This window comes from Oryzias latipes, chromosome 1 (genome assembly GCF_002234675.1).
Source record: "Oryzias latipes chromosome 1, ASM223467v1".
Classification (NCBI taxonomy): domain Eukaryota; kingdom Metazoa; phylum Chordata; class Actinopteri; order Beloniformes; family Adrianichthyidae; genus Oryzias; species Oryzias latipes.
The window spans coordinates 15,316,012-15,343,947 of record NC_019859.2 but is presented as its reverse complement, the minus strand read 5'-3'; the positions used below and the strand labels follow the sequence as shown (position 1 = coordinate 15,343,947).

At 39.6% G+C, this 27,936-nt stretch overlaps 1 protein-coding gene across 4 annotated transcripts; it reads left to right on the top strand.

The window, feature by feature from the left end:
- Window positions 1-1,264: 1,264 nt before the first annotated feature.
- rnf24 (ring finger protein 24) lies at window positions 1,265-27,936 on the top strand. 4 transcript variants are annotated; one of them, XM_004065887.4, is made up of 7 exons: window positions 1,265-1,474; window positions 12,302-12,304; window positions 14,019-14,168; window positions 16,293-16,335; window positions 18,727-18,768; window positions 22,886-22,965; window positions 25,271-27,936. In XM_004065887.4, exons 3-7 carry the CDS (start codon window positions 14,026-14,028, stop codon window positions 25,410-25,412), a joined length of 450 nt encoding a protein of 149 aa, XP_004065935.1. In that variant the 5' UTR covers window positions 1,265-1,474; window positions 12,302-12,304; window positions 14,019-14,025; the 3' UTR covers window positions 25,413-27,936. The 4 variants fall into 4 exon arrangements, with proteins under 4 accessions (XP_004065935.1, XP_004065934.1, XP_011474254.1 ...); XM_004065886.4 differs by lacking the exon at window positions 12,302-12,304; XM_011475952.3 differs by lacking the exon at window positions 12,302-12,304 and having other exon boundaries at window positions 1,265-1,499.

The window sequence follows — 27,936 nt, the reverse complement described above, 5'->3', positions numbered from 1 at the left end:
TCTGGGGTGTACCCTGCCTTTGCCCAACAGTAGATGGGACAGACTCCGGTGACCCAAAAGGGATAGTGGGTTAAAAAAATGTAATGGAACATTTTTTCATTTTATTTATGGGTAATAATGAAAAAGGTGGGGTCCCTGCTGGTTGTTTCAAAAATAATTTGTGATATTTTGTGACCTCAACAGGTTCATATGAGACTTGAGTTTAGCTTGTGACAAAAGAATTTGGACTTAACTTGGAAAATTGTCTCAGTATTTTAGTAAATATCTATCTATCTGTCCGTTAGGACAGTCAGTGTGGCTCACATGTGTAACTTTGTACCATCAGATGTTTCAATTTCACATTTTATAGTCATGTTTAGGTACATAAAGAGGGAATCCATCTATTATTTTTTTTACTACATCACATGAACAAATAGTCTCTCAATGGATAAATGGCTTTGGAACTTGAAAAATAAAAAAGCACACACAAAAACGTGCAACTCCATTCATCATTAGATTTTATTCCATTAAAACTGAATTTTTTTTTTCTTTTTGCAGAATGTGGGTTTGAATGGATGGATGGATAAAAGGAAAGTATGAATGAAAGGACAGACAGTTTGAATTCGTTTAAAGACGTTCTACAGCTTCAAAAAAGATATAATAAGTGACATAACACTAACAATAAAAATAGTGTGTAAAAAATGAATTAAATACTTTTTAGGCTGTCGAATGTAGCCATTCTGATTCCCAAGCTTTTATGGTGTAAAAAAAAGCCTAAAGGATATTGTGCACCTGTTTGATTTCCTTGCTGGTACAATAAAGTGCATTGAAACTGTCTGGATTCTGAAACGAGCACGCGCTTCTCAGAACCTGCATGCATGATGAGCTCTTCTAGTCCCGCGTGCTGCATCTCTCTCTCTCTCTCTTTTTGCGTGCTGCATCTCTCTTCCACCCTGGAAGTCGTCCGGGGTGGGCACTTCTCTCCTCCTTCTCCACCTCCTCCTCCCGAGAGCTGCCTCTGAGGAGGTGGGGTCTATTTACAGTGGTAGTGGGCGAGTAAACGTGTACGTGCGAAACGTGTCCACTGCCAAGGACGACTGCAGTTCCAAACGACGTACATTTTTGGGGAAAAGCTGAAACACTTTCCTCCTTAAAAATTAAATAAATAAAAACGGACTCCCTGTGGGCTTTCCATCCACCCCCACTTATTAGAAACCCCGTTTCCGCTGCCGTTTGTTCCTCACATCTAGTATTAATACGTCTGCCCAACCCACCGCCCACCGTCAAGCTCGCAGTCGCAGACAGGCGGAGCCGGGGCTCTGTGATGAGGAGGTCGCTCTGCAGCGGGGGTTTGCGTAACATTGCCATAAGAGGGTTTGGGTCGAGAGTAGCGCTTTCAGAATTGCTCTTCGTTTGTCACTGAGGTTGTGCGAGGAAACAAATAAGCCCATTCGAGAAGAAAAAGGCGGCTACAGGGGCGGATTGGCGACTGCTGGTAAGTGAACGGTTCTTTAATTCAGGTACAGTTCAGAGCTAGTAGCACAATTAACGTGCAACTTGATAGTTTTGTCAACACTTTTATGGCCCACTTAACACAATAATGTGTTTTTGTTTTTAATTTACAAATTAAATGTATTTATTTTCCATTTTAAAATGAAATGTCTATAAACAGTTGGGATGGTTGTGCTCGTGTTACGCTATGTCATTCGTGGCTACTGCTAGCTAACGAGCCGCCGCCCATTTGGCTGTCCTCTCATAAACTGTGGCGTCAGAATGCTAACACGCCGAAATATGTTTAGCCAAACGTGGATGTCGGCGAGCTCATGCATCCACTGCCAGTCAGTGAGCTTTTACTTTTTCCCTCGTGGCCGTGCTTTTTGTTTGTGTTTTGTGCCATGTGCACAATAAAGCTCATCCGTCAGGGTTAAAAGCTTAACTCCGTGTCGGGGGGAGGTACCAAAAACCCCCCAGTGAAAACGCGTGGAGCTTCGTGCTGACAACTCTGGTGGCTTTGTGTGAACACAAAGTAGAACAAAGAGGCTTCTGCCTGATCCACTATTGAAACCCCCTAATGCTAACGGAGGAGAATTTAATTGAAAAAGTTGTCAGTCAACTCTCAGGAGTTCAGAGGTGCCAGAAGAATGATTATTGCGTTAAGATCTTGCTTTGGAAGGAGCTGTCATCCAGCCTGGATGTGTTTTTGCCATCTTTTTAAATGTTTAAAAACCCTTTCAAAACCAGTTATTACTGTAAGATCACTGGGAGAGGAGTTGTCTCTTGAGCATGAAAGAAAACTGACTGGTTTTGGTTTTCCTTTGATTGGAACACACCCCATACATTCCAGAACAGTCTACATTCAAATGATTCCGCACATCAAAATCTCTACTCTCACATACAGTTTTTGGTGTATGGTGCTGTCCCCCCCCCCTTTTTTTGTTTTCATTTATCTTGCACCATCCTTGTCAATTCCCACATTAACCAAGCAAATAAAAAGATCCTATAGTTTATAGAAGACTGGTGATGGATTAGTCATCATTTGTGATCACATATTTCAAAAACTAGTGTACTAACTAACCCCAACCTTCCCAAAAAAAAGAACTGCAGCACGCAGATCTGTGGGCATTATTTACATGTTGGTACACACAAGTCCTGGGGCCTGTTTCAGAAAGGAGGTTCAACCAACTCTGAGGTTAAACTTGAACTCTGAGTTGGTCAATCGAGAGATTAACAACTCTGAGTTTTCTGTTTCAGAGAAGCTGATCGGAGTTAGGTCAATCAATTCTGAGTGGACTGATTCGGAGTTAAGCGTGCGCACCGCGACTATAAGAAGCCATTATCAATGGAGCGGAGATATTACGAGTCACCATGGCAACCGTGGAAAAAAAGGGGTCTGCATATTTTTCGTCAGCTGAACTTGACGTGCTGCTGCAGAGTTACAGTGAATATGAGCACATATTCCAGAAGAAAAGCAACACCGCTGCATCTGCAAAACGGAGACCGTTAGCGTGGGAAAACATAGCTGCTCAAGTTAATGCGTAAGTTTGCATTTAAATCATTGTTATAAAATATTGGCTGTAATAACTTTTTAAATAGCGTAAGGTGTGAAATAAAAAATGGCGATTATTTAGGTGTACTTTTGAAGTGTTATTCCTGGTGTAATTGCATGAAATGCTGCACAGTGTACAGAACCAATCTGGGGGAAAAATGCATTTAACGTCGGTAATGTTTAGAGGACTTTTTTTGTTAACCTTCCCCTCTTGCAAACGTTGGTCAGTTTAATATTAATACATTCAATTGTGTTTTTAAAAGTGAGCTTATGTCTACCCTTGTATTGATCAAGTGGTATAGGTTTATATGGGATTAAGAAAGTAAGCAGTGCTAGCACATTGTGTTTCCAAAAAGTAATTGTTACATTAATCTAATTCAATGTCCCTGATTTCATTTTCATGTAGATGAAATCCTGCAGGAATTAAAAGAACATGGCAGCAGCTAAAAATGAATTATAAAAACATAATTCAATCAGGTAAAATTTGAGCATGTCATGGATGTAGGCTTTGTTGACAATATTTGACATATGAAACATCTACATAGCAATACATATCTAATGTTGTTTTCATTGTATATATGTAATTGACTGCAACGAAAAACGGTAACGCTCAAACAAAAACGTATGGGGAAATGACAAAAAAATCGAGTCTAGGTCTCAAAATCCTTGCACGAAGTAAATGTAATTCTCTACGAATTAATGCAGCCTCCTCGTCTATTGGGTCCTCCAAAAAAGGACAAGCCATTCTTGTCACTTGTCTCTGTGTGACGGAAATTTGGGCAATGAAGGTTAAAGCGAAAAAATACCGCTTCGTCTTTAAAAAGGGGAGGGGACCGGCAGAAACCTTGAGTTTAGAGAATAAAACCTGCTCCCGACCAGGTTTGGTTCACAGCGTAAGTAACCATGGACACTGACTCCGAGTATAAGTTACCTCTCTTTCAGAAACGGGTTTGACTTACTCTGCTTCTCTGGTTTAACAAACCTCCCATTCTGAAACGGAAAACCCAGGGTTTCCCTGATTTCAGGGTTAACGCACTCAGAGTTTACACTTAACCTCCTATCTGAAACAGGCCCCAGATGTGTTTTTCTGTGGAAGGTAAAAAATGCTCAGATTCCTAGAATTCGATTGGCTGACCAAAACATATACAAATTAACATGAATTTTGGCTGTTACTTTACCTTCCACTTTCGGCTTCTCCCATCAGGGGTCGCCACAGCGAACAAGTCGCATGGTAAATTTGGCAATGTTTTACGCCGGATGCCCTTCCTGACGCAACCTTCTCAAGCCGGGCTTGGAACTGGCAGAGGTAGAGAAGGGAACAGGGAGCAGCCCGGAGTCGAACCCGGGTTTCACGGACGGAAGGCGCCGCAAACCAGCACGAGCTAAACTGGCTCCCTGAATTTTGGCTGTTACTATATTCTATTAATATACTACATATTGTGGTTGTACCATAATTTTTTACTTCCAAAAGTTGGCAAATGGGCTTTTATTTTTTTTTATCCTCTACCAGAAACCCCCTAAGTAAGTCCCATCTGTTATAGCACTGTCATCACAGAATTTGGGGAAATTTGACAACTAGCATTCGCATATTGGGATGAAGTCCAATTCAATTTTATTTGTATAGCCCAAATTCACAACAACAGTCGTCTTGATGGGCTTCGTATCGGTAATTGAAAAAGTGAAACATGAATTCAAAAAGATCATGAATACATAAGAGTTCAACAGGAAAATACTGAAATGAACTAACAAACTGACTAAGCTATACTGGCATCTCTGCCCTTAAGGCAGAGATGCCAGTGCAGAAACCTTGCAGAAACCTTAGGGGTGCCCACATAAAGGAGGGATCCTCCCCCAGGACGGACAGGCGATTTACCAGAACTCATAGAGAAGAATTAACTTATCTAACTCTACAACTACATAAATAAAGTCCAGCAGACGAGCTTCATCCAGGTACACGGTCAGGAACAGGAGCATGAATGAGCCAACTGGAATCTGGAAGCACTCCCACTCCCCAGGAGGGGAGAGGGAAAGGGGGACAATACGTGACTCGCACTGCACCAAACAGAGGCATGGGAAGAGAGAAGAGAAGAGAGTAGAGAAGAGAGGAAGGGTAGAAGTAGATGAGGATAGAACCCCAGTGCACCATAGCTACCCAAGCTTCAACTTCTAGCAGCCTACTAAAAACAAATTGTTATTGTTATTAATTTTAATTTAAACACATTAACATTAAGTTAAATAATCTCTGAATACTAACTAGTCTGACAATAAGCCTGTCCAAGGAGGAATGTTTTCAGTCTAACTTTGAATGTAGAAACTGTGTCGGCCTCTCTTACATGAGCTGGGAGCTTATTCCATAAAAAAAACAGCTTTCCTTTGCTTGTAGTCGTTTGTATCTGATGATACACATTAACAGAAATAAATAAAAAGGAGGAGTTAATCATGTGCCTTCACCCATGCACCAGTTTTCATCTTTTCCCCTTTCAATAGGTAGTGTTGATTTACCAAAACTTGGATTCTACTAATATTTCCTTTGAAAGTACAGTTGTGTAACTGTTCCGGGCGATAAGGCACCACTGCTGCAAGTAATAGGCTATTTTCAATTTGGCCAAAAACTTAGTTCAACACTTCTCAGTTAGATGAGATGCAACCGGGATATAGTGGTTAAAAATAATTACTCTTTTGTAATAGGAATTTTAGTTTCTTTGTACACACCGCTCTGAAATCTTTAAATATGTTCAAAAGGGGAAACGTGTCAGTGATTGCTACATTATACAACACTTTCTTCAGCCTTCCTGTGGGGTTGATGCAACAGTGCAGGGTTGCAACTCCGGAAAATCAACAGACGCAATGCACCTTTAAGGAGAATAGTAACCTCTTTGTTGGTTACAGACCGGAAGTTGAGTTTTGATGTTCACGTCTGAAAGTAACTAAAATTATGACTGAAATAACATATAAAATGTCCCTTCACTTTGTGGTGAGGGCTTCCATGTTCAAAACTTTCATGTTCACGCGTAGCCAGCAAGTTTCTCTGACCGTTTTCTGGCTCTACATACAAAAAGTGTGGGCATTGACTGTGCTTTGCAGGTTAAACCAGGTCAAACTTTGTCCAATTGAGGGCTTTGATTTTGTAGTGACATATGAATGGTGTCCCTTTTAAATCACAGAAGTGCCAACTGTTTGAAAATTGATCATGAAGGGGAAATTTATAATTGTGATTTGTGCCTGGCCAGAATTACAAGACACCACGTCTTTCATATCTCACAATTGATGTGTAAAAGGAAAAACCTGGAGTGAGATGTGCACCACTGCACTAAACCTCTCCAAACAGGTGGTAGACAGACGTATTCTAGCAAAAAGTACAAAAAGGAGTGAAAAAAAGAAACTCCTCCCTGCTTGTCCAGTGTGAACACTATAGTGTTATGTATTTAGTGTACACACACAAAAGTATATACCTATAATAAACAAAGATGCAGTTATAGGCCTTATAAGCCAAGAAATTACCACAAATAAAATAATAAATATAACACCAAGTTTTTTATTTTTAATTTGTAGCTTTGAGATTAGTGGTTTAGTTGCTGTTTGTCATTAAGGCTGCAGGGAACAGAAATAGTAAAGTGTTTACTTGAAGAAGGCAATGAGGTCATTTAAACATATGTTATCTAATAAAGCTTTAGTTACAACTCATCACATTTCTTTTGACCGGGGGGGGGGGGTATTCCAGAATGTTTAAGCTACCCTGACTTTAACCCTGAACTCTGTCTGAAATCCGCCTGAACTTGCTTACTCCGGGTATGTCAGTTCCAAAAGACTGGATATGAGTTTTTTTCACAACTCAAATTTACATATTTATCTAACTAAATGTCATGTTACTCCAATTCAATTAAATTTACCATATGTCCGACTTTAACATTACTCAACTAATCAGTAGGGGTGCTAAATAAACTCATCATCCTCTCCCTCCCTCTCACTCATGGTCCAGAAAGAATTAAACATAACAGGACAAATAACTCGGCAATACACAGTACAACAGCTAAACACATTTGGTCAAAAACCCACATTTAAACCCAAATCCATCCAGACAACCAAAGGGAATGGTATCCCACAATCCCTTGCGGTGCCGACCGAACAGCAGCACCAAAGTTACACCTACTTAATTGAATTAATTTGAATGAAAGTAAAAAAGTAAAAAGCCATATCTGGCTCTTTTGATGGCCACGTCTGGCTCACAGACAAACCTTTAATTATTTAAAAAAAAAAAGTTTCATTAGACCTGTCCTTCTCGGGCGCGATGCAATGCAAGTTTGTAACAGCCTGAAACCTGTGAATTGCCTCCCGTCTTTGAGAATGAAACAGGGAAGGGGTAGTGGGCGCAGGCAGCAAGGTGAGCTGCGCTCTGACTAGAACACGCTGCCCGTCAAATCCCAAACACTGCAGCGTTTGAGGGTTGCTGTACTGACAATGTTTGGCTCCACGTCTGCATGTGAGCAGTCTCTCACATCTAAAGAACATTCAGACCAACGACGATCACGTTTAACGGATGAAAGTTTCAACGCCTGGATTAATCTTAAACTCACCATGTATCAACCAGACAAGACCATCAGCAAAACCACCATGCAGCACCAGAAGTCGCATTAATTCTAAGAAATACTCCTCATTTATTAGCAATAGCGTAATGTAGCGTCCCTTTCCCACACTGAGGCACGGAGACTTAACCTCTTTTAATGTTCTTTATTGTGGTTACTGCAGGCCGTAACAAACGGCGTACAACTAATTCAGCAACTCCTGAATCTCTTCCACCGAGAGCGTTCCCCCCGCTACTTTATATTCTCCCGCTCCCGAACCAGCCCTCCTATTTCCCTTATTCGGCCCACAGCTGAACCCATTGGTCAAAACTCCCCAACAACAGGCTGAGTGATAGAACTGAGGGCCAATCAACATCTTTGCTTGATGCGTTCAATGAACTCCGGAATTTAAAATGCGACCCAACAGCCACCCAGTCCAACTCAGTCGGCTACAATAACAATGTTATTAAAAGAATCCACAGACATATTGTACTTTAAAAGTGTTGAAATTACACAAAATGCACAAATTCACTTGTATTTTTAGTTTTAAACATATTGTATCCCTCTCACGAAATTACATTTAAAAATGTGTGCCGTTTATGGCTCTCTGGGCCAAAAAGGTTCCCGACCCCTGCCCTAAGAGCTCTATGACTTGCACAGGATTTAGATTTTCATCTTGTTGGTTGTCTTAGACACTCTTTCATAACGGAGAGGTTTATTTTTAGTGACAGTGATCCTATCCTCAGCAGACCAAGGCTCTTCTTACTTTAATGTAGATAGTTGTGAAATTACATTCCCTGGTGTGAGACTTGCTGCAAGAAAACCTATCTTAATTTGTATGACTTCTAACAGATCAGTAAAATATTTAAATTTAAACAACCTGATTTCTTTTGGTGTGAAACCACCTTTGATAATAAATGATCATATGAACCAATAAACATACTTGTAACTTTAAAGGAGCTGCAGAGAAAATGAACACTTTATGCCAAATGTTAACAGTTAAAGAAGCACTAAGAGTTCTAGGAAGTATGGAGAATAGAAATCCTAAAGAAATGTCACATTAAAATTTGACATTAAGCCTAAAAAAACAGTTTGTTTTAATTAAATTAAAAGTAGTTTGATGCATGTTTTTTATGTCTTGTATATACTTTACCTTTCAGAGTTCATATTTACATTGTTTTTGTAAAGATGTCATATCAGTGTTTTATCAGTTATTTTCATGTCATGATTTATGTTGAGTATTGCAGTTTTTACAGTAAATGGTAGTCAGTAATAATAAAAACTCACAAATTTCCGACTTAGATTTTTTCAAATGCCAGGTCTTTCAGGAAATGCTCACAGCTCCATCAGTAGCTGCGTTTACATTGACAAAAGTAATCGGAAAGAATGCCTGATCGGAAGAAAAATGCGTCATATAAACACGCCGTTCGGAACACTCTGCCCCAATCACTCGTTTGGATCAAAATTTCTTTCCGATCGAGATAGGTGGGTTATGCCGATTGTTTATCCGATCGTGTTGCATGTAAACAGTTCATTCTGATTGTGTGTCACTACTACTGTGGTTTACGTCACGCATAGAAAGTGCGGTGCTCCAGAGAAGGCAGAGCGCATACAGGAGCGACCAGCTGCTCAGCGCGAGTGAACCTTGTCTATGAGCAGAGCAGCCGGAATTATAGCTTTGTGTTTGCGGACAGACCAGTGCTGCTTTGTTACGTGTGCGCTCCGGGGGTCGAGGCTTCCGACCCGCCACTCTGGGTTGGCGGCTGCCGGACTCAGGAGAACCGTGTTTCCAAGCAGAGCTCGGACCGCCAGCTCACACAGCGGCTTTGGGACGGTGTGCGAACTTTTCAAAGCAGAATGTGTTTCAGTCCTTAGAAACCATTCAAACATTCACATGGATTTGTTTCCAGTCGTGTCCTGACAAAATAAAGGCTGATGTTGTTCCCACATATCAGCCAAGATGAAGATTGCAGCATTTCCCGCATGGATTTTGTGTTCATCAAAGGCTAAATGTTGTTAGCGCGTGTAGCCCACTCCTAACCCTGGGTTCCTCCAGCTCCGTTCTTCCACCAAAAAGAAGCACTGACCACACGGATTTAAAATAAAATGAGGAGCGAACAGACGCTTCATAATAATCATAATATTAATAACAGCATGTTTAGAAGATCAACTCCTATATTACCGAGCTGCCGCATAAATGTATATGGCAACTCAGTTTATTTACTCAATTCCTCTTTGGTATTTTCAACACTACTGCGCATGCCCAAATGATTCATTCCTACTGAAAGTGTGACCATGTGAATGTTTGTTCTAATCGGAAAAAGGTTTTCTGGGCCCATGTACACGGTTGAATTTTAATCCGACCATTGATCAAGATATTTTGCACATGGAACCACAGCTACTATTTCTGCCTTCATGTTCCATGTGCTGCTTACAGTGAAGTCAGTTAGTCTGTATCCTGTAATAACTGAAATACTTGAACATTTAAAAAGAAAAGATGGTAACCAAAAGTTGTGACAAATAATTCAAACATTTTAAAGTTTTTTTTGTATAAAAATAGTTATGTAGTAAAATGTAGTGTAGGTTGCAGCCTGACTGTAGACTTGTATAAATAGGCACATTAAGGAGCCTGTTGGTGCTTCTCATTACATAGTAGATTTATGCGTTAGTGGCCAGAATGTAAGTTGAGAATTATATTAACGTGAACATTTGACCACCACAGCCAGCACATTTTGAAGAACTCCTTGCTTTGCCTCAGAGGCTCGGGTGTTGGTCGCTGCCCTTTGGCATATTAAGTTTCAGATGAGCAAATCACAGCACCTATGGTGGTAAGCTAGTGGAAATTTCCACTTCTCAGTCAGATGGCATGCTGTAAATGTGATCTTGAGGGTTGCCATCTGAATTTCAGCTGTGCAAAGTTACAGTGGACTCGAGGTTTGTTTGCAAAGGCTGTTTGATACGTGATAAACTAAACTAGAAATTGAAACTATAATTATTTTTGGGGCTTTCTGTGGGCATGGGTTTAAAGGATTTTTGCAGGATCATTGCCTAATCCTTTCACATTTGCCAGAAGTTGTAATAGTGTTCAAGTCCTTTTGTTGCTTATATGATGAAAAACTGGTTCATTCACTATTGATCGTGGTTCTGGAAAATCGATAGTTGGTTTGTCTTATTTGGGAAGTATTGCTGTAATCCTGTTGGTTAAGGGGCAAAGTTTGTTGTTGTTGTCGTCGTCTGTTAACAATGTTACAGATGTGTAAATGCAGAACTTGACATATTTGTGATTTACAGGTTTTCCATTCAGACCTGCCTCAACTCGTATTAATCTTTGGGTTCTGTAAATCTTTAAAACTGATTTTTTTTTTTTCACATATTGGCAAAGTGAGTAATAACAATAAAGTGTGTACTCTGATTTCAAGGTTATTTTTACAGTGTGTAACTGTTTCAGACTGTTGTCTTGCCTGTGTCAAAATGAAACCATCTGTTGTAAAACGGAAACACCCCCCTTGAGAAATGATGACCTCTGTTCATCTTAAATGGTTGTTTGGGAAGCATTGATTTTTGCCATGTTTTTATGGAGGCTTTTGGTGTTTGTGTGCTGTGGAGTTTGTTTTTGAATGGATTTCATTGTGGAAATAGCCATCAGGGTTGGAAACATTGTCATACAGAAAATATTGTATTTGCTCACTGAGTTGGGAAGTGTAAGTATCCCAAGAATTCCACCACTTGTTGGATTACAGTTCAGGAAGTGGAAAATTATAGGGAACTTTCACTTTGTATTCTTTTTGAATATTCACTCCTACAAATGAACTTGTTGGAGTAGCATTCCTGTTTGATTTGTGCCCTTATCCAGTATCCTTCTGTTTTCCATCACATTTAAGAGGAATTGTTTTGGCAGCAGTGTAGTTTAGGAGCTGGATAGATCAGTTGGTTGAGCGCAGGACTGGCATATGGGAATCAGGGTTTGATTCCCAGGAGAGTTTCAACCAATGTGGGTCCTGCCTTACTATGCATAATACTCCGGCGTAAAGATCTCTGCCAAACCACCTTTGGCAATTCCTGTCTGGATAAGCCGAAAGGTGAACAACAACTGACATAAATATAATTCATTTTAGTTACTAAAGGGGCTAACAGAAAAGTTCTTGTTTATCAAGTTTTCACCATTTAATATTTTTATGAATAGTGTAGTAGAAATAAAATTTGAAACGCCCTCTTGTCCTCACTTTCCCAGAGTGCTTAATATTAGACGTTTTAAGAATTTTCTTAGTTTTTTACATCTATGTTTTTATCACAACAGAGTCTATATTTAAAAGTTTGCTTGTTTTCTGGTTTTTGTTTATAGAACCTGGTTCATGGAAACTGTTCGTCTGCCTTTCCTGTTGCTGCCTATTACATTTGCCTTTGTTTACAGGACTAATAGCCTTTTACTAAGTATTGCTGCCATTATTGTTTTGGTAATAATAGTAGTAATAGTGGCAGATTCACATTTTCTTCATTTCTATATAACTATTGACTTATCACTTGCTTGACCTACTTGATTTGTTTTCTTCTCTGCTCTTTATACAGTTTTTCTTTTCACATTTTAACAGTTTGAGCTGATGTTTTTATTTGCTAAGATTACTGTAAAACTGCTGTACTTTATAATTCATCACCCTGAATTAATGTGGGTTTATGACTATAACATATCTAACATAGTCACGATTTCAGGATCTAGCTGGTCAGAGCCTTTTTATTTACACACAAAATACTAAAATATGATTTCTTGAGTTATCAGATCTTTCATTTCAATATCTAAGCAAAATGTGATGAGATATCAAATGACCTTATGTAGATATCTACTCAAAAAACATATATTTCCTGACATGTTCCCATGTTTTCTCTCTGTGTTTTGTAGATTTACATCTCCATGTGTTAACAAAACAAGGGAACTGGAAGTTGCTTAAGATATGAGAGAGTTTGAAATTCAACACAGCCACTGCTGCTTTCTTGTTTGTACAAACCGGTCACAGCTTTAGTGCGTAGTTTGAATATTGTTGTTTACTGATTACAACATCAAAGATTGTAGGTTATGGTTCTTTTCTCATAGGTCTTCTTGACCTCTTTTCTTACAAGACTTAAATAGAACGTACAGCATGTTTGTCTAGGAAACAGACCACGTTATGGCTCATTGAAATGCAGGAAGATGTAGTTGTCGTTGTGGTGAGACAGCACTGCCCCAAAGAGTCATAGTAAGGAGGGGCTTGAGTGGGAAAAAAGGCGCAGAGAAAGGCAGGGGTCCACACATCTGAACAGACAGAAATCTGGTGAACCTCAAATCTCAAGAAGATATGTCGGCGTTTAGCTCTTCAACATGAAAGCACCAGAAGGGTACGTATACAAAGGTGTCTTGTGGTTTACATTTTTTATTTATTTACAGTTCTTTTATGGGTTGCTCAAATATTTTATTTTTGTTGTTGTTATGAGCAATGTGTAAGGCTAAAAAATAGGTTATCATGTCTTACGTGGCAGCTAAGTATCACATTTTTATTTTTTTTTTTGTAGTAGAAGAGATGGTTGGTGACTCTTCAGTGCTTGGTGAAGATATGGTTTCTAGCGGTTTAGGGATTCCTCTGTTTTGTAGCAGAGCACAGGTTTTTTAGGGAGTGGTGTATTGTTGTCAACAGTACAAGAGTGGGAAATGTCCCAGCTAAAGTTGGCCTTTTTCACCAGAGTGTAGTGTGGCAAAGTGAAGTTGTCTGGTGAGGGAAGGGAACAAGATAGCGTCCCAAAAAAAGCTGCAGTTATTCTGGTCTCATCTGCAACCTCCACCTCCTCCTCCTCCTCATCCTTGGGTTAGGCACAGACATGCCTGGTCTTGTTCCCTGTAACACACTGAGTAAAGGATCTTTACTATTAAGGCCCATCTTCGTGTTCTTTGACAGTTTAATAAGTTATGTTTTTAAATTAATGTTTGAAACATCAAAAGCACAAGTTTCAAACTGAACCTTTTTTTAAGAGGAGCACAACATGTTTTACTTTGAGAACCTTATGGAAATGTGTGGCCTTGTTTTGCTTGTAAAAACATGCATCAGTTGTGTTTGTAACAGTATGTAAATATGCAGGTGAATGAGTTTTTAAACCTGTGGTATTGATTTGTTTATTTATTTTTTGATTATTATTATTTATATATTTTTCAGAATGTACATTTATTCCAACAGTACCTGCATAATTTCATACATCTTAGACATTTTTTATTTAATTGGTTAGTTTTATACCATGTCTGTATGTAGTTGGTCATTATATCTATTTGATCCAGGTATTTAATAGAAGAATTCTTAAAAATTAGATCCAAATTTTCACTTTAAATTTATTTGTCTTATTTCTATCTGTTTTGCCGTCTTTTATTTATGTAAGTAATTATGCACTCATGCTACATTTCTTTCTCCTTACAGAATATCCATGAGCTCCGATTTTCCACACTACAGTTTCAGGATGCCAAATATAGGGTTCCAAAACCTTCCCCTTAATATCTACATCGTGGTGTTTGGGACAGCCATCTTTGTCTTCATCCTTAGCCTCCTCTTCTGCTGCTACCTAATAAGGTATGAGCCAAACTCAATTATTATTGGAATAGAATGGGATTATCTTAGAATGAGGACCTTTAGGATCATGTTGTTGGTCTGCTAGGATGGCGTCATTCTGGTTTTTCTTCTTTCTGGGAACTTTATTGGGTTTAGAAAAATACCAACAGTCCTATCCACTCTTTGAAAAGTTCTAAGATAAATTAGAAGATTGAATAAGAAGAAGCACATTTTTGTTCTTGAGATGAATTGTATTACCCTCAGGCCCTACCATATTTTTTGTATTTGCCTTACAAAATCAGATTATTGATGTGAGTACTCGTAAAGGAAAACCGCATACCTCTGACCCACCAAATAGGAAAATAAAAAAACAATCATGATGAAATGAATAAAATGCATACCAAATTGAGATATAATTGCATGATGCTTGTTAAAGCACATTTGGCGCTATTTTTCATTTTAACAAGTGGTTAATGTGGTTGAGAATCCCTTACAGTTGGTCAGAATGTTGAACAGCACAGTTTGGAAGGTAACACTGATACTAAAACTGGAACTATTTTTGTAAAAAAAAAAAAAAAAAAAAAAATCGCCCCTCATCATTCTGTTAAATCCAATTTTCAGGGCAAATGGTAAGTACAATCAAAATACATTTAGCTCTTTATTTTCCCATTAAAAAAAAATACATTGTCTTTGATTCAGTACCATGATTCAAATTTACACAGTAAAGATTTTTATAAAAAAGAAAAGCTGCTAAAGCTGCATTCTCCCAAAGGACTGGGTCAGCAGGGATCATGTATGCATGAAACTGCATTGCTGCGTGTGCTAGTAAACATTTCTTTACAGACATTAAATGCATACAATGAGGGTTTCCTATTCAGAAAGTGAAGTCCTCTGTTACATCGCTCTTTCCTGCTTTTGACACAAGAGCGAAACCCCACTCTTCAAGCCGATGTGACATTCCCACAGAGCTCCATTTGCACACACCCTTTGACAGAAGGCAGACTCTCACAGAAATACTCAACCGCTTCTCTCAGTAAGACACGAGTCTGCGGAGACAGGTGAAAAATCTGTGTGGTTTGTATAAGCAGTAGGTGTGTTTATTTAGCGCTGGGTTTTTCTGTGGAGAAGCAAAAGCTGCAGTTGGGCTGTTGATGCATAGTTCAGTAATGTGTAAAATGGATGCAATGAAGGAGAAATGCATCACAGTGTAGTTCATTTTTTTTATTTACTTAGAAAAGTTTTAGTTGTTTGAAATAATCAATGATTTCAATAAAAGTGTAATAATTATGATTACATTGAGTTTACTAGTCTGACCCAGTTCCCTTTAAGTGTCACACATCAGTCAGCCATGACCCTCTGACCCTCGACCTTGCCCTTTCCCCTTGGGAGTCTCTGCACCTTCACTCACTGACTTCCTTCAAAATGTCAGTTTCTCTCCTAGACTGTGCTGTTTGTTTTACAGATTCCTCTCACTCAGCTGCGAGAGGTTAAGATTACTAGTAATGGAGGTAAATCTTACAAACTAATGAATTTCTCTTATCTCTGCTCTTTATCCCCACCCTCCGTTTCTGCAAATGTAAATCTCCCTCTCAGCACATAGATTCTGCTATTGATCCGTGCTTGTCTTATTATCTGTTCACTGTGTTCATTGAGTTGATGTTGAATCCGTTGATGCTCCACTCCTAACTTGGAGTTGTGCAAGCCTCTGTAGACGTCTCACCAAACCTGCAGTTTTTGATGTTCTGTAAGACTGATTTTGACTGTGTACATGTTTATTTGACTTCAAGTGTGGCTCTTAAAAAGAAAAAAGGAATTCTTTATTTTCGTATTTGTGTGCTTTTTGCATTACTAAATTAAATCATTAAAATTCCTCAGTGCAATCTTGAATATGTTACACAACTTTTACTCGTTTGTCCCTATTAACTTAACTTTTGGGCTGTTTTGTCTACATGAAAAAAGGTATTTTAATAGCCTGAACCTGAATCTGAAAAGTTATGTGGAAGGAACAATTCCCCTTTACTTTATTCTCTTCTTGTCATTTTTGTCCATTTTTCTTTACTGTTCTGGGATTTATAAATGTGTCTTTTTTGCCCGTTGTAAATCATTAATTAATCAGAGAAATGATCTGTCTTTGCCTCTCTCCAGGTTACGACACCAGGCGCACAAAGAACTATATGCATACAAACAAGTAAGAATGCACGTTTATGCTTTGTTGAAATTCAGGAAGTGACATCATTACCCAGTACTCTTCCACTGTAGCTACTGCGTCAGTTTGTTTGGCATTTCCTATGACACTTTAAGGGGATCATGAGGATCATCAATTTTCATTTTCAAAATAAACTGCTGTTTTTCACACGCGTGCCGTTCCAAAAGTTCACAGAAGCAGCAACTAGTGGCTCAGCTTAAAAATGGCATTTTAATAGACAGCACAATTTAAGCCAATAAAACAACAATATGGGTACAGATGGGACCAGGTCGTCCTGTTCCCAAATTGTGAAGCTTCAGCATAAAATCAGCCACGTTTAATAAAGCTCTTGAGCACACACAAACAAACACTGTGTTCAAACAGATGCTACTGTGACAGTGCCTCTGTACCTTTTTATTCATTAAGCACATTATGAGTTGTGGTCTGATAACGGCGCCACATCCAAGTCCTGCCTCGGTTTACACAAGACCATCAAACCCATAAAGTTTGTGCATTCACAAACAGCCGGCATGTATTTGTGAGAATCCATGTTCCAGAAATGAGTTGCTATAAAAACCAAGCATCTGTCCTTCGTTTAGTCTGACTTTTTATGAGACGGGTTTGAGTAAAGGGCTCCTTTATTTATTTTTAATGCTGGTATATAGATATCTATAGCTACACTGACCAAAAATATAAACGAAACACTTTTGTTATTGCTCCCATTTTTTTATGGTATGAACTCAAAGATGTGAAACGTTTTCCACATGCACAAAATAACCAGTTCTCTGAAATATTGTTCACAAATCTGTCTAAATCTGTGATAGTGAGCACTTCTCCTTTGCCAAGACAATCCATCCCACCTCGCAGGTGTGCCATATCAAGATGCTGATTAGACAGCATGATTATTGCACAGGTGTGCCTTAGACTGGCCACAAGAAAAGCCCACTCTGAAATCTTCAGTTGTATCACACAGCACGATGCAACAGATGTCGCAAGTTTTGAGGGAGTGTGCAATTGGCATGCTGATAGCAGGAATGTCCACCAGAGCTGTTGCTAGGGAATTGAATGTTCATTTCTCCACCATAAGCCGTCTCCAAAGGCGTTTCCGAGAATTTGGCAGCACATACAACCGGCCTCACAACCTCAGACCACGTGTAACCACACCAGCCCAAGACCTCCACATCCAGCATGTCCACCTCCAAGATCGTCTGAGACCAGCCACTCGGACAGCTGCTGAAACTATCGGTTTGCATAACCACAGAACTTCTGCACAAACTGTCAGATACCGTCTCCGGGAAGCTCATCTGCATGCTTGTCATCCTCATCGAGGTCTCGACCTCACTCCAGTTCGTCGTCGTAACCGACTTGAGTGGGCAAATGCTCACATGCGATGGCGTCTGGCACGTTGGAGAGGTGTTCTCTTCACGGATGAATCCCAGTTTACACTTTTCAGGGCAGATAGCAGACAGCATGTGTGGTGTCATGTGGGTGAGCGGTTTTCTGATGTCAGTGTTGTGGATCAAGTATCGCCCATGGTGGTGGTGGGGTTAGGGTATGGGCAGGCATATGTTATGGGTGAAGAACACAGGTGCATTTCATTGATGGCCTTTTGAATGCACAGAGATACCATGACAAGATCCTGGGGCCCATTGTTGTGCCGTACATCCAACAATATCACCTCATGTTGCAGCATGATAATGGATGGCCCCATGTTGCAAGGATCTGTACACAATTCTTGGAAGCTGAAAACATCCCAGTTCTTGCATGGCCAGCATACTCACCGGACATGTCACCCATTGAGCATGTTTGGGATGCTCTGGATCGGCGTATACGACAGCATGTTCCAGTTCCTGCCAATATCCAGCAACTTCGCACAGCCATTGAAGAAGAGTGGACCAACATTCCACAGGCCACAATAGACAACCTGATCAACTGTATGCGAAGGAGATGTGTCGCACTTCATGAGGCAAATGGTGGTCACACCAGATACTGACTGGTTGTCTGAGTCCCCTGACCCCCTCAATAAAACAAAACTGAAGATTTCAGAGTGGGCTTTTCTTGTGGCCAGTCTAAGGCACACCTGTGCAATAATCATGCTGTCTAATCAGCATCTTGATATGGCACACCTGTGAGGTGGGATGGATTGTCTTGGCAAAGGAGAAGTGCTCACTATCACAGATTTAGACAGATTTGTGAACAATATTTCAGAGAACTGGTTATTTTGTGTATGTGGAAAATGTTTCACATCTTTGAGTTCATACCATAAAAAATGGGAGCAATAACAAAAGTGTTGCATTTATATTTTTGGTCAGTGTATATAGTGTATATAAACAGTATATATCTATCGGATGTCTTAATTCAATTATCTGCTAATTTTCCTTTTTGCCCCCTCAGGTCATCCAGAAAGAAAAGGTGAAAGAGCTAAATCTGCATGAGGTAAGAACGTGCTATCTCTGGCACTGCAGTATAAGAATGTCTTGTTCCAGTCCTCAGAGTGAAAGATCAACTCTTTTAACAAACCTAGACAAGCGCACTCTGTACTTTGATAGCAATTTGTACATTTTAAATGTGCAAATCCTGCCTTATTAATGATAAAACAATGTATTATTTTGTCGTTTCTGTGTTGCATTTGTCCAGAAATGGGAAATAAACTAGTTTCTGGAAGAATACTGAATTTGAATTGGGTAATACACATGAGATGCAGACGCACGCTATCCTCTGTTGTCTTTTTTTGTGAGCTGTTGAGACACACTCATGGCCTATTGTTTGTCATTCACATGACTTAGTTTCATGACGATCATGTAGTTTAATCATGAGTTCCCTCCCTGGTCTTATTACATAATTTTTCATGTCAGTCTAGCTTTGTTGGAAAATTACAAGTAACGTTTAAAGAAACAGACCTAGCTTTACTTTAAAGTCTTCACTCAAATAACCCAATTCCCAGAAAAGTGTAGCACAAAGGAAAGCTTTTAACAGTTTTTGGTTGGAATTTCCCGGTCTGTGTTTGAGCTTCATGCTCTGCTGTTTGTGTTGAGAGAAACTCAGACATCAGAAAGCGTTATGTGAGGGATGTCTGGGACAGACAAGCCGAACTAATGACCTTCCAGGTCATGAATAGAGGCATAATAACTGCCTGAGTGAAAGACCTGTTTATAGAAGCACAAGACAATCTTGGAGACGCGTCAACATTTTATGGAATGTGTAGAAAAGGAGTGGGATCAGTTTGCGGGTCTTTGCATGCTCAAGTGTTTTTTCATGCGTTAGTCAACCCAGTCTTCTAAAAAGGTTCTCCTTTTGAAGACCGGCTTAAAGTGAACCTAACAAGGATTATGTAAGGAAAAAAACGAATGGCATAAATGTTTGTACACAAAGTGATACTGATGGGATTATTTGATAAGAGCTTTAAGCTCCAAATATAGCAGCGGTGTCTTCTTAAAAACGTATACATGCGAGGCTCTCTGACTTTTCTTGATTGTTAATAAAAACACACACAGAAAAAAGAAGTCTATTTTGGAGTTGACTGTCTGGACCAGATGTTTTGGGATATTCAAAAAATACTGTCTTAAAAAGAGTGTATAATACTCAAAAAAATGTTAACATTTTGAAGTAGGAATATCTAAACACTTTTCCCACACATAAATCCTATTTTAAGCCCTTCAATGGTCCAACTGTTCTTATTTCTAGACCATAATCATCTGAAAGTGACACTAGAATGACACATTTTAAGATAAATTTTTCTAGTAAATTAAATGTAAAGGTGTTTACTTCCAGACTTCTGTCCCACTGTTCTGTGTATTTGTACTGTTGGGAGTCTAATACGACTTTCCTGTTTCCCCAAATTAAGAAAGTCTGTTTATTAAAAAAAAAAGACCAGTCATCGTTTGCAAATCTAACTTCTACTTAAAAATATTATGTAAAAGTTTAAAAAAAGAACTCGTTTTAAGGAAGCCGACGGGCCGGCGTGCTCTTCACCTCCGCTCCGCTCCTCAGAAATTCGCACTGCCCCTTCCTCAGATGCAAAAGTCTCTTACACGCGTTTTTGGGTTGTCTTGAGCTTTTGTGATGAACCGGAGGAGACGCGTTACTGGAAAAAAAACAAAAAAAAAACAGCGAATATTGAAACGCGAATAAGCTTACAGTATAGATGAGCTGGTCCACAAGTTAATTGGCTAAAACTCTCGATATAAGGCAGTATTAAAGAAATGCGCTAAAGTAAACCTCTGTTTTGCAAGGTTTATGTAAGGCAATGAGGAATAAAAGGTTGCTTTTTGTAGTTTAATCGTTTTCATGACCACTGTGATTGTGACATAAAAACCTCTTTAAAAACATTTACCTCTTCATTAGTAAAGGAGAGAAAAGCAGACTTCCTAAGGAGATATTTCTTTACCCAAGACTCCAAAAGAGGGGCTGGCCAAGGGCCCCCATGCTGTTCTTTTCATCCACAGTTTTCCATCAAGCTATAAAGAACAGAACATTTTTTTCTTTTTCTTTTTCTTTTAAAGGAATTTGTGTTGCTAACTAAAAGTAATTGTTGCTGGGTTCGACAGCCAAAACCAAAGAGTGAAAATAAACTCTTCAGCCATTAAAGACCCCGTTGAGGTTTTGCATGGGAAACACTGGTCGGACCAACAATTGCTTTTCCAGTCCTCCCATTGTGAACTGCTTTGCTGGCCATTGCTCACTCTTGGAGCAGACTGATAGGTGTGGACACAGTTCAGTCAGCTCAGGAAAAAGGTTTCTTCTGCTCCCAGCTGCTAAGAGATCATTCCACACGCTCCTACTGACACATCTGCTCTGACTGTTAAATCCTTTCCCGGTCTTTTTACCTGCCCATACCCTGGAGAGATTCCACAATCTGCAGCTGTTGTTGACATGGTTTGGTGACCCCTACGTTAAAAGGTCATTCACACATTTGCTGGTTTTAAATCTCAGCTTCTCTGTTTCACATGTCGCGCGTTCCTACTCAGAACGCCAAACCTCACGTTGACCTCTGATGCCCTGCATGTGCCATTTGCAATTTGAAATGAACTGAGAAATCGGCAAAACCATTAAGGGACAAATAAAAGTGCAATGTTTTGATAGAAAAAACAGATGAAATTAAGAGTTCAAGAAAGAAAAAAGACTTATTTTGACTTGTAAATATTTAGTTCCACTGAGGATCACTCGACATGTGCAGCGATGTCTTTTGTCCCTGTGCAGAGTGTGTGGTCCTTGGATTTAAATCTATCGTAGCCAGAGGACGGGTATCTGTGGATTGGCGCTGTCACAGAAGCAGCAGGGCACAAAACTGCAGCCTGGCATGTGTCTCTTGGTTATGAGGTCCCTGTAATCAAATGACAAGGAGATTAAACGATCTCTGCTGACGTCTGGATTTGTTAGAGGATCTCTTGATTCACCAAAAATATGGCTGAGAGGTTCTTGAAAACTGGTCACACTTGATGATTGGATGTAGTTGTTGGACTACTTTTTTTTTTTTAATCCATACATGTGTTGTCACCCAGCTAGTAACCAAATCATGAGTTCTCAAATGTGATTTTAATTTGGAAATGGCAACAAAAAAGGATTCTTGATTAATATGGGACACACGGTTACACCCCACTGCCTTTAGATTTTCTTCTTTCTTACTTTCTCATTTGTCAGCAAAAAAGTAATTGAACATATCTTTATATAATACCATGACTCAACTTCAAGACGTCACCTGGATGAATGAGAATCGTTTACATATCTCTATGAATGTTTCTAGCCTCACAGATGACATTTTCCTCCTAAAGGAGACTAACAAAAGGACTTCTAAAGTTCTAAAAGTCTGCAATCCATATTTGTGAAAGTGGTACATGCATTGCGGTAAATTTTATTCTAGAATATAATAATATACGGTAACCAGATGTAGGGATTTGGAGAAAAGAATTATAATAGCGCTGCCATAAGTAAAAAAGAGAAATAAGTATAATTGTTAGTTTTTATTTATTTTTTGCTTATTTTACTTCTGTTTCTGTAGAATTTACTAAAAAATGAATGCTATACATAAATTTTGAAAGGTAGAACTAAATGGTCTAGTTTTTCACGTATAAATTAGAAGACTTTGTTCATTTCCTTACAAACATGCATGGATGTAAAAAAAGGCGTACACACTATTTCCTCTAAATTTCTTACAACTGTATCCAAGGAAAAGTGATTCTACATTTCTATGTGTGCTTTCCTGGTAATAACAAGCTCTTTCATGACCTTTAGTGCATATGTGCACCAGTGTTTAGAAAAAACCTGCATCTCCATGCTTAAATCAGTATAAATGTCACACGTTGTGCTTGTTAAAGGTGTGTGTCCATTCCAAACAAAGACAAACATCTGTTTCGTAGAAATTCCTTGATGTTATCACTGGACATACGGGATGAAAACTGGCTGATTTATGCTAGTAAAATGGATGTTTGAAGGACTATAAAAAGAAAAAAACATAAAATAAAATTCTAAGAATGATCAAACATTCAAAGTTACTTTACAGCTTTTTCTAAGAGGCGTTTGATTGGAACAGCGGCCGTGTGTTTTTTTCTTTCAGATATGTGCTGTATGCTTGGAGGAGTTCAAACAAAAAGATGAGCTGGGGATTTGCCCGTGCAAACATGCCTTTCATAGGAAGTAAGTACATGCTTTTATGTGAACGAATACATACACACACACTGCAAAGGATGCATGGATCAGTGCAGATTTACTTCATGATATAGATCATTAATATGCATCCTTTCATGTTCATATTATAGGTATATTACATCAAAAGACGCAGGTTTATCCCACGCTTCTTTCAGGCTCCACTATTTCAGCAGAGTTGTTTACGACAGCGTGATACGTCCCTTGACCTACTTTTTTCCCACCGGTTGTCACAAGGGTGATGACCGTTCGCGGCACACACTGTGTTCACAAGTAGAGACGTGCTGTTCATGGGAGGGAAGGAAAAGTTGTTGTGGTTTTTTTATGACAAGACGATCAACCTTACTGTAACAGTAATCTACAAATGACTCGCTATTATCATCAAAAAGGAAGATATTTCTCAAAAGTAAAGAAAAATCAGAACACATCTGTTGCAATTTTCCATCTCCCTCTCCATTTGCCTCCCATCAACACAAATCACCAATTAATCATACAGTACTGACCTCATGGCTGTGGTTTTATTGTGAAAGCACCCAAAAGCCGATGAAGTCAGTACAGTTACTGAACTAGAAATGGGCTTCGATGAATGTTGGATCTGACAGAGATGGCAGTGTTACTGCTCTCTCTGCTGCAACAAAGACACTAAATGGAGTTTAGCAAAGCTTAAATCACGACTGACTTTACGGGGGGGAAAAGGGCAAACCTGTATGAGGCATACAAACATGGATGAGGTCATAGGTCACTCAGTGAGCCCGTAGGGTGAAAATGTTTGTGCACTTTTTGTCTTTGGACATTCTGTGAGTGACAGGTCAAAGTAAACACTTTAGAAACACGTGAGGGAAAGTAGGTGAGACAAACAACTAGAGTGTGGTGTGAGGGCGTCGTACAACAGCGTCACCCGTGCACGCAACTTATATTAGCCTTGTAACCCTTGTTTTATCTTTATTGGATTTATAACTTGTGTTTGAGGGGAGGGGAGGATGCTTTGTTTCGTTTGCGTATTGTTGTTTTGTTATGTGTGGGACTGAGGCTTCGGACTGCGATCCGTCCCGCCGCTCTGGGTTAGCGGCTGCTGGACTCAGGAGAACCGTGTCTCCGGGCAGAGCTCGGACCGCCAGCTCACACAGCGGCTTTGGGGCGGTGTGTGAGCTTTTCAAAGCAGAAATGTCGCTCAGTCCTTAGAAACATTTCAAACATTCACGTGGATTTGTGTTTCCAGTTGTGTCCTGACAAAATAAAGGCTGATGTTATTCCCACATATCAGCCAAGATGCAGATTGCAGCGTTTCCCGCATGGGTTTTGTGTTCATCAAAGGCTAAATGTTGTTAGCTCATGTTAGCCTTCTTCCAGCTCCGTTCCACAAAAAAAGCACTGAGCACACGGATTAAAACTAAAATGAGCGAACAGGCGCTTCATAATATTCATAACATTAATAAAAGCACATTTAGAAGATCGTCTCGTATTACGGAGCTGCTGCATGAATGCATATGGCAGCAGTTTGTTTACAACGGGACTCATTTCCTCTTCCGGTATTTTCAACATTACTGCGCATGCCCAAATGATTTATTCTGACCGAAAGTGTGACCCATGTGAACGATTGTTCTTATCGGAAAACGTTTTCTGATCCCATGTACACGGTTGAATTTTAATCTGACCATTGATCCGATCAAGATATTTTGCACATGTAACCGCGGCTACTGACCCCACAAGACGGGTATCGGCTTGTTCAGCGCCATCAAAGGCACATTAACGGTGGGATCTGAAGAGCTGTACCCCACAAGATGCCAAAAGGGATAAATACTTCATGGTACACATACCACACACACGACAATCCCACGTTCCACTTTCACAACGTCCCTTGAGTTAGCCACACTAACTTTAAGGGAACTGCAAGACACACCCACACTCCTTAAGATGCAGGCGCTCCTCTCTACGACCTACGATTCGTACGATTCGACCCCCGTATGGTCACATTTTAGTTTCAGATTTGTTGCTTGTTATTACATCAGAGATGTAATGGCCAAAAGAAATTGCGTTGATTCGGCCTGTAAAAAGAAAACGGCATCACAGTAATAAATAGGAGGAGCACATTTGCAGGTCAAACACTGGTCTGTAGGGCAAGAACAACAGAGTGAGACATCAGTCCTTAGGTAATTTCAGAACCTTGAGATGTTTCAGGAGGCTGATGGCAGTGGAATATGACTATGCATGACTAATGTGGTATTTTATATTTTAAAATTGAACTAAATGAGCATTTGGTTGGCTTTTTAAACCATGACCAATTCCTGTCTCCCAGGTGCCTCATCAAGTGGCTGGAGGTTAGGAAAGTGTGCCCGCTGTGCAACATGCCCGTCCTCCAACTGGCCCAGCAGGCCGGCAGCACAGAGCCCCCCGCTCCTGTTCCGCAGCCTTTGCCCGGAGTTGAGAACCTGGTGTAGCAGAACTGACACGGTACACAAAAGACCCGCCCATAAACATCCCTTCACTGGCACACCTGGACAGCTGGGTGTGAGAGCACGGACAGAAGAAAACAAAACAGTGCTTCTGCAGCCGTCATTATCATCATCATTGTCATCCTCACCTCCCGTCTTTGCATTCATTCACAAGAGGATTTTCTTCACATTAGCTCCAGCCGGTAATGAACTGTTTCTCTCAACATGGACGATGAGGACAAAAGCCGACGCCGAGGAGCTTTCATTTATGTTCTTGTCACAACCAAAGCACTTTTCTGGGGACACCAGCGACAGGAGGAAAAAAAACACACAAGCCAAGAACTTTAATACACTAAAGTCTATAATTTCTTCTTTTTTTTTTTTTTTTTAAACAAGCACTTTATCAAACCGTAATTGCTTGTGGATCTTAGTCCCAAGGCAATGTTATATATTTTATCCAATGTTTTAGTGTAAATAACAAATCCTAGTGTTTCAGCTTGAGTTGATGAACTTTGATTTAAAAACTAACATCTCAAAGGGACAGTAGGAACTCTGCTGGTGAATATCAGAGAACATGGAGAAGGGTTTGCACACAAACATGAAGTTACAGTCAAAACAACCAATGAATGTTTTGGCTGACTTGAATGTGAAGATCTGGACGGTAACACAGTGATGCTCTGCCACTCCAGGAGTTCCTTAAGACTTTTGCTTCAACAGAAAATCCAACATTCAAAGTTACTGCTGCCAACATTAAACTGGAATTAGCGAGTGTAGCCAAATGCTTGGCGTGTATACGAAGCCTCCAGGTGATGCACATTTGCAGATGATGCGTTTATGAGAGAAAGTACCTTCACATATCTCTCAGCAAAGCTGAACAAACTCCTCCTCTACGTCACAACTGCACACTTTTCTAATTTAATTTTAATTAGTACTGTTGCATCAGGAGAACAGGTTTACGGTTTGGCACCTGCACCACAACCACTGCCTTCAGCAGAGCCACCAGCCCAGCTTTTGGCTGTCAGCAACACTGCCAGAGTGGGGCGGTCAGCAGGTTGCAGTGGAACAGCAGTTTCATTCATGCAGGCTCACATATTGGACAGTTCAGCCTTTGGGCTGCAGCGTTCTGGTGCTTTCGTCTCTGCCTCTTTCTGTGCGGTACAGGGTGCTTTTGTTCTGGGCTACACTGACTCTGAGCTCTGCTTTTGTTTGGCCGCTTTAAGGAAATTGGTGGTTTTGAGAAGTTTTTCTGCACAGACTCTTGAGTGACATCGGAGGGGAAAAACAGTCATCTGTATCCGTATGCTACCAAGAAGTGGCAATGAAGGATTTTTCTTTTTTCTTCTCATGAGAATGAATGTTTGGTGAGAATTAGATCATGTGGCGACGGCTCAATTCACAACTGACCCAAAAATGAAAATAGATTAAATTATTCTGATTGCTCTTTCCTGTTGTTGGAATAACAACCAACCAAGTATTATTAGGTCATAGTAACAGACATTGTTTAGTTCTGAATGTAAAAGGCCAAACGATGTCATCCTCTAGCTAGAAGAAGTTGATTCTCTTCACACAGTAGCTCGTTTAAATGGAGCTTTTCTCAAACTGTCATTTAGGAAAGAGCTTACAACGTTATCAAGGTTTGTCTGTGCTTTAAACGCTTTGTAATGAAATAAAATAGAGAATAATTGAGAATTAACAAAAAGTGTTGAATTTTAATGATTTGAACTAAACTATCAATGCAGTAATACATGTTCTTAGTATACCTCTTCAACAAATCTGATTGTAGCTTTACCTGCACTCAGTTGGATGGTTTTATTTTTAGCACTGTTACAAAGAGAGCAATGTTTAAAAAAAAAAAAAGTTACGCTGCATTTTGCTCAAGCAAAGTGTTGTCTCCTAACTCAAATTTTTCGTTTCGGTTAAATCGCTCCTCAAACAGTGGAGAGGATGGTTTCTGGGAATTCTCTGGGGAGTTTTCTGGGAAAATGCTGTAAAAACACAAAGAGGTTTTATGACTTTACACAGAGTACGGCCTCAGATGTAAATTTAAAAAAAATAAGACTTTAGATTTGGAGAGCTTTAAACATTTGATTTGTTATAACTGAAGCTCTTCTCTCAACTAATTGGAACAAAAAAGAAGTTCCCGTAGACGTTGGCATCTTTACTGTCTTTGTTTTTTTAAATAATTTTTACTGCTTAAAGTACGATTTCATAATCCCAGAAATATTTGTCTAAACAAAGATTTGTTAGCATTAGATTTGTCACTGAATGTATGTTCTGTGTGAGAAAGAAGCAGAGATTTAATGTGAAAGCATGTTACTTAACGATGGTTACTTTGCCACTTACATTGTTAAATGTCGTCCAGAAAAGAAAGTTCTTTGTAATGTAGTCAGCAGCTGACACCTTCCTGCCATTTCTGCCTTTTTGTTTTTTCATTCTGATGATCTTTTTTCTTCACCTGAGCTTCCTGACTTGCCTCCTCTGTAATGCACCGAGCCCTTTTGAAGTGCCAACTAAAAAAAAAAACGTTAAA